Source organism: Pipistrellus kuhlii, unplaced genomic scaffold (assembly GCF_014108245.1).
Source record: "Pipistrellus kuhlii isolate mPipKuh1 unplaced genomic scaffold, mPipKuh1.p scaffold_m20_p_18, whole genome shotgun sequence".
Lineage (NCBI taxonomy): Eukaryota > Metazoa > Chordata > Mammalia > Chiroptera > Vespertilionidae > Pipistrellus > Pipistrellus kuhlii.
In genome coordinates, this window is record NW_023425493.1 from 25,777,055 (window position 1) to 25,790,900 (window position 13,846).

At 38.3% G+C, this 13,846-nt stretch overlaps 1 protein-coding gene across 27 annotated transcripts in view; it reads right to left on the minus strand.

Annotated features, from left to right (window-relative positions):
* The window catches only part of UBAP2L (ubiquitin associated protein 2 like), a 47,402-nt gene that overhangs the window by 16,336 nt on the left and 17,220 nt on the right, over positions 1-13,846 (minus strand). For 14 of the 27 annotated variants that reach the window (XM_045583359.1, XM_045583360.1, XM_045583358.1 and 11 more), the window contains exons 9-15: positions 11,176-11,228; positions 9,501-9,586; positions 8,043-8,214; positions 4,137-4,335; positions 1,968-2,245; positions 1,636-1,808; positions 34-223 (exon numbers count right to left, since the gene is read on the minus strand). In XM_045583359.1, the coding sequence (XP_045439315.1) occupies positions 34-223; positions 1,636-1,808; positions 1,968-2,245; positions 4,137-4,335; positions 8,043-8,214; positions 9,501-9,586; positions 11,176-11,228 (1,151 nt within the window). Of the gene's footprint in view, positions 1-33; positions 224-1,635; positions 1,809-1,967; positions 2,246-4,124; positions 4,336-8,042; positions 8,215-9,500; positions 9,587-11,175; positions 11,229-13,386; positions 13,447-13,846 lie in introns of all 27 variants that reach the window. The other 13 variants (XM_045583355.1, XM_045583361.1, XM_045583356.1 and 10 more) reach the window with 2 other exon arrangements.

Here is a 13,846-nt window from a genome sequence, read left to right on the forward strand (position 1 = left end):
TATGTTTCTAATCAAGGTTCATGAAGACACTACCTTTGCCTGAGTCAGGTCCTTTTGGGGTGATGAAGAGATGGAGCTGGGGAACCGCCGAGTCTGCGTGGATCTCTGTTCATACAGAGGGCCCTGAGCATTGTTTTGGGAGGTATAGGTTGTCGACTGAATTGGGCCACTCTGATAACCGGACTCCTGACTCTGATTAGATGAAATTGTAGATGAAGATTCACTGTGGGTAATAAAGAAGAAATCTATCAGAGAAATTAAATAAAGCAGATCGATTGATACTAAGGAAACAGGGGAGATTAACTAACTACTAAAGTTATTTCAATCCAAAAAGAAAATTTCCAGCAACAATAAAAGAAACCATCATTTCTCCTGACAACTGAATGCATTTCCATAACCTACAGAGCTAAGTATTTGAATTAAGAATTTAAAATATTTAGTTTAAACATTTAGAGGAGTTTAAAACATTTATTGTCCCCCCTATATTCTGCTGTTATAAGAAAAAGAGGCTACAAGTCAGTAGAAAGGATACACTAATCGGTCCCTTCATCATAGCATGAACCCTAAGCGTGAGAGCATCTTCTTTTGCTCATATACATTTTAAGTAATTCTGAGCCCTTGTCTCTTTCAAAAATCCCATTAAATACAAAGTTACTGGTAAATCTTTCTGACAGAAACTTTTGAAATATTCTCATGCATTAATGGCATATGATTCAAAATATCTAGGCTAGGGCCAAACACCTATTTTCATTTATTTATTTATTTTAATTCTAAGGATTGAGAAAAGCAGCCCAGACCCCTAAAATTCCTCCAGGATTTTCTTTTTCCTTAAAAAAAAAAAAAAAAAAAAAAAAAAAAAAAAAAATATATATATATATATATATATATATATATATATATATACACACACACACACAATACATATAATTGATTTTTTTACAAAGAGGAAGGGAGAGAGATAGAGAGTTAGAGACATCGATGAGAGAGTCATCAATCAGCTGCCTCTTGCACACCCCCAACTGGGGATATGCCCGCAACCAAGGTACATGCCCTTGACCGGAATCGAGCCTGGGACCCTTCAGTCAGCAGGCTGACGATCTATCCACTGAGCCAAACCGGTGTCGGCCCTCCAGGATTTCCTATTGCTTAAGAAGGCCCCCCCTGAAGTATCAGAGGAAGTAGGAAAGTTTCTATTGGAAAGGTTCCTTTTCATCTGTCTAATTATACATCAATGCTTTCTCCTTCTTAGGAGTTCCAAGTTATATTCTTCAAAGGCCTAAGTCCCAAACCAAAGCACTAAAAGTGTCAAAAGCATTTTTACTTATTTTTATTTTTTTTCAAAAGCATTTTTAGCTGTGGCAGATGCCAAGGTACTTTCCATTAGAGGTACGGTACACCTCTGTAAGATCTGTGTTTTACTGTTCTAGAAGTACTCAAAGGGTATTATTTCCCTCTGTTTAGAGTTACAGATGATCCTAGTAATGACATTTTAAAGCGCTACTTTTTAAAAGTGGCTATTATTTTCTCACTCGGTCAGAGACTTGTCATCCCTAGAGTTAGAAGAATAAGTGAAGATCCTTAGAAAAAGTGGTAAAAACCTAATACAAGAAGCCTTATGACTGAGGTTCCCACTACCTGGCCGTGCTGGTATAGAGGCTATTTGGAGCCTGGCTTGAAGAGGCGGTCGTGGTTGGAGTGGACTCATAATCAGAAAGCACAGGCTCTGACCCAAACTGCAATGCCCCAAACTGTAGGTTTAGCCCTGAGATATCTGCTGAGCCAGGCATCTCCACAGCCAGAGCAGGAATCTGTAGAGAAGAGAAAATAATGCCTTATTGTAACCTTACTGTGAGACTAATAAAAAAAAAAAACGTGCTTCAATTTCCCAAACTAATACTCTTACAATCTCAATTCCCAAATCATACACAGTCTTGCCCAGGGCAATATATATCTAAAAGTTCAAGTACCTTAGAAGTCAAGGAGGCTTTTTTCTTCTGCTGTTTCAGTTTTTGCTGAGCCGGCTGAGGGCTGGAGGACTGGTTGTCTGAAGACCCAGGAGACATTTGTGGAGCCGAGGTGGGTTTGCTTGGCAGCGGAGAAGAGGGGGGTGGAGGTGCGGCCGTGGAGGTAGCCGCTGCGGGGGGCTTCTCCTGAAGGAACACCTCCATCATGGTTGACGATGGAGTGAAAGCCTGGCTCTTTGTAAAGGGGCTGTGCACTGTTGAATCATTTGGGTTCTTCAAATCTGCGTGAGTAAACCCACTATGTGTAAGGCCAGAGATACTGATGAACTTCAAGAAAACGCTGTTATCCTGCTCTTGAGCCATGAACAAGGTCTTTAGGATTAGAAACTCATATAAATAGGTCCTCTTTTAAGGCATTATCTCATTTCTGTAGGTAACAATCATTGGATCACATTTGTTCTTATGTAGAGCCTAGGAACCTAATTGAATCAACACTATTACCCTACCTGTTAAGACAGAAATCTAGGAACTGTCCCTGTTTAGAGTATAAAGTCATAAAATGGCCAAGTCCATGAAACTTTCCAAAGGGAATATGCTAATTTCAAACACTAAAGATAAATCGAGGGAATTAAAAAAAATCCCCAGGTCAACAGAAGACTATAAATATGTATAAAGCTAAATTTAATGAAAGAATTTATAGCCTTTTATCAGGTCTAGTAATAATTAATGTCGTTTTTAAAACGTTTAAAATCTTGCTTGGCGTTGACTTGTATTGACATAACCTTCAAACACGTGGTATCTACAGAACCTGTGAAGTGCAATTATCAAGTTTTGCTTGAAAAAGTTTGGTTTGGTTTGGTTTTTGTTGCAAAACTAGGGCTAAGAAGATGGCGGATGAAGAGCATATTCGGCACTGCATGCTTTACGAGTTCCAATTAGGAAGAAAAGCAAGTGAGGCTGCAAAAAACATCTGTAGTGCTCTTGGTCAAGATGCAGTTAGCGCCAGAAAATGCCAGCGTTGGTTTGAGAAATTTCGCGAGGGAAATTTTTCGTTAGATGACAAGAGTGGTCGAGGCCGTGTGTCCAATTTTGATCAAGAAGCTCTTCAAGCTCTTTTGGTGCAAAATCCTCAAATTACCCAACAAGAGCTTGCGACAGCTTTAAATTGTTCACAAAAAACAATTTCCAATCAATTGCGTGCACTTGGCAAAGTCCAAAAGTTTGGAAAATGGGTTCCTCATGAGTTGACCGACAACAACCGTAATCAAAGAGTCACAATTTGCAGTTCGCTCCTCTCTCGTCAAAACGGTTTGCCGTTTTTAGAGCAAATTGTTACCGGAGATGAACTATGGGTGCTGTATGTTAATTTGAAAAGGCGGCCTCAATGGTTGGACAAAAATGAGGCTCCGCAGCCCACGCCAAAACCTGACTTGCATGCGAAAAAAGTGGTGTTGTGTGTTTGGTGGAATTTTAAAGGAATTCTTCATTATGAACTTTTACCATCTAACCAAACCATTACAAGTGCAGTGTATAGTGCCCAATTGGAAAGGTTAGCCCAAGCTTTAAGAGAAAAAGAACCCGCGCTGAGTAATCGGAAGGGCGTATTTCTTCACCACAATAACGCACGACCGCATACTGCAAGAATCACTGCTGAAAAACTGCGCCAGTTGGAATGGGAAGTTCTCCCTCAACCTGCATATTCTCCTGATATTGCCCCTTCCGATTACCATTTGTTTCGTTCTTTGCAAAACTTTCTTCTTGGAAAAAAATTTAATAATGAAGAATGCCTCAAAAATGCATTGACCGAATTTTTTGCATCAAAATCACAAGAATTTTACAACATAGGGATTAAAATGCTTCCTGAGCGTTGGGCACAAGTAGTAGAAAACAACGGCAACTATATTGTTGATTAAATTTTGTTGTATTGTTTAAATAAATTAGATTTTAAAAAAGTATTAGAAAACGACATTAATTATTACTAGACCTAATATTATAGACTTTTTATTATTCCCCAGCTTCAGAAAGCCCAGCTCACTAGGGGAAATCACTGTGGGAAACTAGTCATTTGGCAGCCCTTTTCCTTAGTTCAGGACATACTCTCTACACCCTACTCCTGCTTAACAGTAATGCTCCAATGCTTAAAGAATTCAATACACTTTCCATTTTTCTCACCATACTGCACCAGCGATGGGGACTGTGTGGTGGAGCCCATGTCCCAAGAGGAGGTGGTGGTGGTTCCAGATTGAGAATGCTGAGCTGCCAACTGAGCCAGGGCCTGAGCAGTCTTGAATTGCTCCAAGAACTGGGAGCCTGTGGTGCTGCCACTTTTAGCTTCACTGACATCGCCAAATCCTTTCCCTAACATGCTCACCTGTAAATCAGAGATTAGAGAAATCTATAGCCAACAACCTTGTTCAGCTACTCAAAAAGACACTTATCCAGGGTGAGAGCCAGTATAAATGAGACAAGTAAAGACTGTCACCAGACTGAGTACACAGCAGAGTCCGTTAGAACACAAGCTCCGGAGTCAGACTATCTAGATTCAAATCCCAGTTATGTAACCATGGAAAAGTAATTTTTCTGCACCTCATTTTCCCTCATCTGAAAATAGAAATAGAAGTAGTTCCTCAGAAAGTTGTAGGATCAAACAATGTATGTACAGCATTTAATGTGTGCATAGAACACAGTAAATACTCAATAGAAATGACAGCTATTAAAATTTATACTTTTATCAGCACTTCCTCCTTCTCCTTCTCCCTCTAGCTCAGGCATAAAGCTCTAATGATTAGAGGATATTTTCCCCCTTTCCACTCCACAGCTCAAAAGGAACAAAAACAGCCCGGCCAGAGTGGCTAGCTAGGTTGGTTGAGCAATATCCCGTACACCAAAGGCTTGCCAATTTGATTCCAGGTCAGGGCACGTACCTGGGTTGCAGGAATGTACGGAAGGCAAACCAACAGTTGGTGTTTCTCTCTCACATCAATGTTTGTTTCTCTCCCCCTCTCCTCCCTTCCTCTAAGTAGTCCTCAGATGAGGATTTTTAAAAAAGGAACAAAAACAACTAATTAGAGTCTCATCGCTATGCTGCTAATACCCTGTTTCCCTGAAAATAAGACAGTGTCTTATATTAATTTTTCTCCCAAAGTTGCACTAGGTCTTATTTTCAGGGTATGTCTTATCTTTCCATGCGCTAGGTCTTATTTTCAGGGTATGTCTTATCTTTCCATGCGCTAGGTCTTATTTTCGGAGGATGTCTTATTTTTGGGAAAACACGGTAGCTGGCATAGAAGCAAAGACAATTTTAGGGGCCATCCTACCTTCACCAGACAATCAAATGAGTCACTATGATTTAACTGTTTTCTCTATGTGTATCCAAGTATGAGGTAATCATGACAACAAAGCAAAATTTACTCGTATGCTTTTGGGAGATTCTCCCCATTGCCTGCTACACCAAGTAAAACTATCAGCCTAGTCCAGAATATGAACCATGGGACCTTAACTATTCTAGGAAACCTCCAAGGAGATTTAATCTCATTTTCCTTAAATTCTTATTGATATTTAACCCTATAATCATTATCATGATTGAGCAACGCTTTTTTTCTTTTCTAAAATATATTTTATTGATTTTTTACAGAGAGGAAGGGAGAGGGATAGAGAGCTAGAAACATCGATGAGAGAGAAACATCAACCAGCTGCCTCCTGCACAGCCCCTCCCAGGGATATGGCCGCAACCAATGTACATGCCCTTGACCGGAATCAAACCTGGGACCCTTCAGTCTGCAGGCTGAAGCTCTATCCATTGAGCCAAACTGGTTTCAGCTGAGCAACGCTTTCTTATACAGAACCAGACTGTCTGACTCAAGGTAAGTCATTTCCCCCACTTCAGTCTATTATTCCAAGATTATACAAAAAAAACACACACAAAAAAACAAAAACCAAAAAAACAGAAGTCTAGTTCAAAGTATGTGATGTGGCAAGATGATCTCACACAGCAATAACTACCAAATATTCTACAAGTGCAAAGCATATTAAAGATATATAAAATTACTGAATCTTCACATATTGTACATGGTAATTAATAGAGGCTTCTGTATTATTCACATCTGTTAATATTTAAGGGAAATCAAACCTCTGTTTATTCTCAATGGAAAAGAAACATTAAACAGCACATTGACTAATACAGGTGACGAGAAAAAAAACAGAATAACGTTTATGTTTAGTTTAACATACCACATTAAAAAAATGTAGGGTTAGTGAAAATATGTTGAAACTTTAAAAAGGCAATTTAAGAGATACAGAGCACTTAACATTTTCCAGTCTTATCTTCTAGAGGTTGGTAAGTATTTCCTGATGTCTTTCACCTTCTTACAACTTTGACCCATTTTGTTGCTCTCTTTATCTTTCTTTTTCTTCTTTATCTTTTTAATCTTATATTCCTTTCCTTCTTACCTCTCTCCTTCATTTTCTCACCTACCACCTTTTACTATGGCAGAATATCAACCACCAAATTATTATTGGCACAAAAAAATCACTTTATGACAAGAGTTAAAAGCAGACAGAATTCTGAATTAGAGGCTAGCTCAGCAATTTTCTAGATAAAATAATTACTATAATCCTACTATTGGAAAAATAAAACTATGTACAATACACAGTCTTTTATCTGTTTAAACCTATAGTATCCCTCCACCAAAAAATAAAGACAGGAAAAAAAAGAAAAAGCAGTACTTCTTAACATTTACTGACTATAAAAAAATTGGTTCTTGTATCATCTGTTTAACTTAAATGATTCCTTTGCCACAGTTAATGACCTTGAATTTTTAAAATGTTCGGAATCAAAAAGTGATGTCCCATAGTGTTCTAGGTTATTAACAGATAACACCACTATTGCCACATTTGTACCTTATCCATAATCTTCCCTAAAGCCTAAAAGATAGGCAAAGCAAGCACTTAAAAACATTTTTTAAGGGGGAGAGGGACTGAATGAGGGTGGGCAAAGTGGGGGGAAATTGGAACATCTATAATAGTGTCAACAATAAGAATAATGTTTTAAAAAAATTTAATTTTAAATATTGGGGTGAGCCGAGACCGGTTTGGCTCAATGGAAAGAGCGTCGACTTGGGGACTGAAAGGTCCTGGGTTCAATTCTGGTCAAGGGCATGTACCTTGGTTGCGGGCATATCCCCAGTGGGGGGGTGTGCAAGAGGCAGCTGATTGATGACTCTCTCATCGATGTCTCTAACTCTCTCTCTCTCTCCCTTCCTCTCTGTACAAAATCAATAAAATATATCAAATAAATAAATAAATAGATAAATACTGGGTTGACAGTGGTTAATAAAATTACATAGATCTCACGTGTGTAATTCCATAATACATCATCTGCAGAACTAGCACTCTTTTTTTAATTTAAAAAATATATATTTTATTGATTTTTTAGAGGAAGGGAGAGAGAGAGCTAGAAACGTTGATGAGAGAGAAACATTGACCAGCTGCCTCTTGCACACCCCCCACTGGGGATGCGCCCACAACCAAGGTTCATGCCCTTGACCGGAATCTAACCCGGGACCCTTCAGTCCGCAGACGGATGCTCTACCGCTGAGCTAAACTGGTTTCGGCAGAACTAGCACTCTTATTCCCACTTATAGAGAAAAGGAGAAACGGAAAAGTGGGCAGATTCAGGAAAACACAAAGCTTTTGGAAACCTAGTCCAGAAATGTCTGGTTTAAATAAATATATATAGCAATTCTGCTCTATTAAGAAATAGGAAACTGCTACAATTCTCTACTGCAAACGGATTAAAATTTGTTGCCATTGATTTTCTCTTCAAGAACAGCCAACAATGTTCAGCACAATGAATATTAAATTATGTTAACTCATTTTTATAGGGTTTATATCGATAGTATGTCTGAAGCTAACTCCTCTCCTTAGAGGTACCCATAGCTACCCAACTAATCATCTCTAAACCAAGGGCTGCTTAAGAGGACTTTACTGCCTCAAACTTCTGTCACTGAAGGAACTACTGTATTACAAGGGTAGAGTTTGGTATGAGTTGGATTAAAATACACCATGTTTCCTACTTACCACACTGTGATGAGAAAATGTGTTCCCTGAAGCAGGCTGCGATATGGTATTCTGCTTCGAGTTACTGAACACCAGAGGCTGGGCAAGAGAAGGAGCCTGAGATGGATCCAGATTGGACGAATCATTCTCCATTGAAGATGGTGTCTTCCCCAACAAAACAGCAAGGTCAATTCTAGTGGATTGGAGAGAGGATCTTAATGAGTAAGACTGAACTTTCTAACACCCCCAACACCAGAATCACATGAAGTCACCCCCCAAAACACAAAGTCCTGACTGAAATGTCTAATTTATCAAAAGCAACTGATATACAAGAGCCACTATACTATCTAGCTATGTTCTAATATTGCCAAGCATAATAATATTTATTTATTTATTAATTTTTAAAATATATTTTATTGATTTTTCACAGAGAGGAAGAGAGGGATACAGAGTTAGAAACATCGATGAGAGAGAATCATAGATCAGCTGCCTCTTGCACACCCCCCACCGGGGATGCGCCCCCTACTGGGGATGTGCCCGCAACCAAGGTACATGCCCTTGACCGGAATCGAACCCAGGACCTTTCAGTCCGCAGACCGACGCTCTACCACTGAGCCAAACTGGTTTCGACAATATTTAAATATATATTTTTTTAGTGAGGTTAACTTAATGAAATATAAGTGTTTTAATACAGCAGCTCAATAACTGAGCCAAAATTTACTAATTTTTTTTTAAAGTTAATATTTAGAGAGAGAGGGAGAGGGGAAGAGCGAGAAACATTAATTGGCTGACTCATGCACATACCCGACTGGGGATGGGACCCCCATCCCGAGTATATGACCTAGCCAGGAATTGAACCGGCGACCTTTTGGTACATGGGATGATGCTCAACCAAGCCACACCAGCCAAGACAAAATTTATTAATTTTTACCCATGACTTTAAAATATAGAATATCTGCCATTACCAATATTTAATATGTAAAACTAGATACTTGAATGACCACATCTTCAAGTGGCTTTGGAACAAGAAAAATTGGGAGAATCTCCCCAACTTTTATAAAATTTCAAAAGTTATCTATGGCATAATAAAATATATGTTTGTGCTTTGGCCCTAGTTCTTGGCAAAGCTCTTAAAATTTCCTGAGTAATAGAGTGGTCTTTTGAAAAGAGGTGGGCTATCATGCTATGTTTTTTTTTGTTTGTTTGTTTTTGTTTTTTATCATGCTATGTTTTAATCAATGCCTGTGATGCTTACCTATGTGATTAAATGGCCATTTTAGGGGAAGAATCAATTTTAAAATTGTAATATACAGACTTCCATTCAGTAAACTATCAACTTACAAATCTATCAATCAACTAAAGAGAATCTAATGTGATTTGGTTATCATCATTTATCAACACTCTGTAAAGATCCAGTGTTCCTTACAGCTATCTCAGCAGATCCCTTTGGGAAAAGATACTGAATTTTACCACACTTGCCTCTGACCAGCAGTGATTGTCACATTCTCTGCAGGCAGAGGCACTGAAGACACGTTAGAGGCAGTGAAGATCTTGGTCTCAGAAAGCTGGAAAAGAGAAATTAGTCACTCCTGGTGTTAGGTAGGTTATAGTCAGAATCCTGGCATAAGTAAGGGGAATTAATTTCAAGAAAAATGGAAAACTGTTTGAAGGGGAAACTACTCTGAAGAATCCTGAATGGATCGATTTTGAAGCCCCTTCTATCCACGCTCAATGATTTTATCAAGAGAAGAGAATCAAGAAACCCAAAAATATACAGTAGAGTCACATAATATGCACACTAAACTTAGAGGAAGGTGGATATATGTGCTAGACAGAAAAAAACACCTATATATTTTCCATTACAGTTCCCCACTTTCACCTCTACCTAAACCATTAATTTATCTGTTACTGCTCCTCTCAAAGAAAGGAAAATGACAGCCTAGATGAAGACAGAATTTTTTAAAAAGTTAATTCTTGGCTTTTGAGTAGTAAGGGCCCAAGTGCTGGTGAGTTAAGGTCTTTTCAGGGATAATTTTAACCATATGTAATTATTGCCTTAATACTGACTTGATTAAACCTACCCTCTCCACTATGACACTAAAATCAGGTAAGCAATTATTGGGAATAATTCTTCATACTATTCAAAAGTTTGTTTTGTTTTGACCTTTTGATTAAAATCTCTCCTCTAAAAACAGAAATCCACTTCTCCAAATATATCATTCTCTGATGAAAGTTGCTTAAGCAGACAAGCCAAATTTTAGAAAATATTCACAATGCAGTCTAGCTCAGCTACAATAGAAAATAATCACCCTGATGCTGACGCACCTGAAATGTTAAAACCACCGGCCTAACCACCAAAACAGTTTGACATATCATTTCTTCTTAACACAAAAGTTGTCTTGCCTGAACATGAATGTAAGTACATTTAAAAATATTAAAATGGAAATTCATTCATGATCACTGATAACTGTAATTCACAGCAAAAGCTAGAGGTGACAGGAATCAGCAAAATTCCTTTACTGAGGTACTACTCCAGCGAATTCATAGAGCTTGCTTATGTGCTACCTTATGCCACCCATCTATAAGATTTCCAAGTTGTAGAGCTGCAAGATAACCAATTCTACATATAGTTTTCAATTACACTTATAAAGTTGGGCTTCAAGTAACTTAAAAGGGTTCCAGAGCCAAACAGATATCAGACTTAAGGACTTGGCACTTTAACTCTCCCTTTGTACCCACCTCCAAGCCAATTTAGTACTATACACCAATGCTCAAATGTGAACTAAATAGCAAATTGTTCCAAGTATAGTCCTGTGCCACCAGCAGGTGTTAATGCACTACCTGCCTAACTCCATTTCCAATGCTCTACCCAACCACCATCTCTTCCTGAGATAAATCCAACAATCAGATATTTGGACTTACACAAGTGCACTTGCCCTTTCCATAGTCTGGTTCCACAGAGTCCTGTTCATGCCCAGTCTCCTTCATATAACATATGTGAAATGTTCTGGCTCAGAACACTATTTTGGATGTAAAAGTTTTGGGTCAGAATCTTAAGGATTAATTTTGAGGGGTAGAAACATACCCATTTTCTATCCCTAAACACCACTTAGGGATAGAAGGCACTAAAGAAAAATGACCTAGAAATACCTACATCTTCATTCCAATCTTCAGTTCCCCACTCTTCTGTTGCGGTCCTCCATGCACCTAGGAATAAAGGAAAAACAGTGATTTTTAAGTGTCAACCCACAGCATGTGCAGAAAACACTAACGTACATTTTTGGCAGCCAAAAGTGTAACCAGAATTTAGTAATCAGAAAGGATTCTTGGGCTTCAAGGGGAGGAAAGGACTATTTAGAAAAGCATTACCTCAGAACACCAGGGTTTTAATAAGATTATGATTTCACAACTACTTTCAGTTTTTGTTACATGGCTATACAGCAAAGGACAAGAGCAAGAAAATGCGAGAGAGCAAGACACCAATGAATGCAACGCTCCAGGCAATCTCATAAGAAACACAAACATCTGATTTAGCAGTCATTTCAGTGAAATGGCAGCAGCCACTTAAACCAGAACTCCACCTACTTATCTGGTATAAGATAATACTGCAGCCAATCTGAAGATCAATACTGAGACCACTGACAATTGTCTGCTATTGGAACTGTATTTAGAAATGCATACTTAGCCCAGCCAGCTGGTTCAGTGGTTGAGCATCAACCTATGAACCAACCAAGAAGTCACGCTTCGATTCCCCGTCAGGGCACATGCGTGGGTTGCAGGCTTGATCCCCAGTGTGGAGCCTGCAGGAGGTAGCCGATCAATGGTTCTCTCTCATTATTGATGTTTCTCACTCTCTCTCTCTCCTTCCTTCTCTGAAATCAATAAAAATATAATAAAAAATAAAATAATAAAGTATACTTAGCAAACGTTTATAAATTTTATTGACTTAACTATAGGGAATCTCTATGGATCTGTTCTTTTCAGAAGATACTGGACGAAACTTAAAAATCAGGTATGTGAGCCTAGCTGGTTTGGCTCAGTGGACTGAGTGTAGGCCTATGGACTGAAGGGTCCCAGGTTTAATTCCTGGTTGGGGCACATGCTCGAATTGAGGGCTCAATCCCCAGTGGAGGGCATGCAGGAGGCAGCTAATCAATGGTTCCCCCTCATCATTGATGTTTTTCTCCCTCTCTGAAATTAATAAAAAAATAAATATATATAAAATCAAGTATGTGTGATAGTTATTCTTCTAATCCTTATCATACAGAAAATCTGACCTGCCGAGTTCATGGCACAGACAATGGAGGTGTGCACACTCCTCGTGGTGGTAATGATGGAGCTGGGATTCAGTTTATACAGGAGAGATCCACAGCAATCAATATATTCACTAAGGGGAACTGCCCTTTTTAAGGAACATGGGTAAAAGTTTCAATAAGAACCAGTATTCTTCCCTTTGACCACAGGGCTACATTAAGAAATAAAAACCTATTTGTAGAAGGGACAAGAACAGTCTTTATTTTCTTTTCTATTATAGAACAATAGTATATATTGAAGAATTTAAAGGTTTATCTAAATGGAGAAAGCTTCTTAGAAAAATTAAAGTCTGGCATTCAGATATTTCATTGTCACTGAAGAAATATTATAGCAGCTATAAACCCATCTGAAATTCTTTAATCATTTAATAATGAAAAATCCTATTTCCTAAAGAAAAATATGTTCAATGCCTGTCCTAAGACAATAGTTAAAATTGCACCAGGGGAGTTCCAAACCATTTACTAATGTTCTCCGAATCAAACTATAGTCCAATCTCAGTTAAGGACAAATTATAAACCACATTTTCCTTTCCCTCTCTGGTGATACCCCTCTTCCTGCCCATTGACACCCATCCCACATGGTTAAATGAGCCTCCCCACCTCCTCCAAGATCTGGTTTAATGCATACATACAATCCTAGAGTTGTAAGTGACCTGAGAACTTATCTACTATTGAGAGATAATCTCTCAATGCAAGCATTTTGTTTTTTGCACTCCGGCAACTACATCTGGGAAAGAAAAGAATGTAGATTCCTCATGGATATTTTCTTATAAGGGATGTATGAAAATGACTGAGGAAGAGGACTATATTGAAAAAGCATTAAGGAACAGAAAGAATGAAAATGCTCTGAATAACAGATTAGGGTTTCCATCCCATCAGTTGATGTAAATGTTAGTCATTAAATGAACCAAATTTTTAAGAAGCAAAAAACGAGCAGAAAAAGGCAGAAAGAGAAAAAGCGGAAGACAGAAAAATGACATATCCACAGATATTTCAGTTCATAAAAATCTATAAAAATATCCGGGGCAGTTAGGCGCCTGGATGTATCATACCAGGAGCAGTCTCAAATTTTCGGGGATAATTTGACCCCTCAACCCCAATGAAATCAAGTCCTGAAACAAAAAAGAAAAAACAACCAGTGAAATTTTGCTTGTAAATGAGAACATTTGCCCCAAAAACACAATTCCCAGTGTACCTGTGGATATTTTAAGGGTAAGTTTAAATTTCTTTTTAAGTTGAAAAAGGAATTTGAGTTTGCTACCATAAAAACACAAAAAGAGAAAATGCATGAAGGTGAGTTTGTAATGAAATTAACAATGAGAATGCATGAAGCTACACCCAATACTTTTACACTAACATGACAGCAGCATAACATAATTTTTTATTCCAACACAAACCACAGATTTTGGATCCTACCCTCTCAAATCTGCTATTTCCCCACTCAATACAAATAAACATAAACTTCTTCAACCTTCTCCAGTTTTCCAACCAGAACTTTGTTGAAAACAGTGA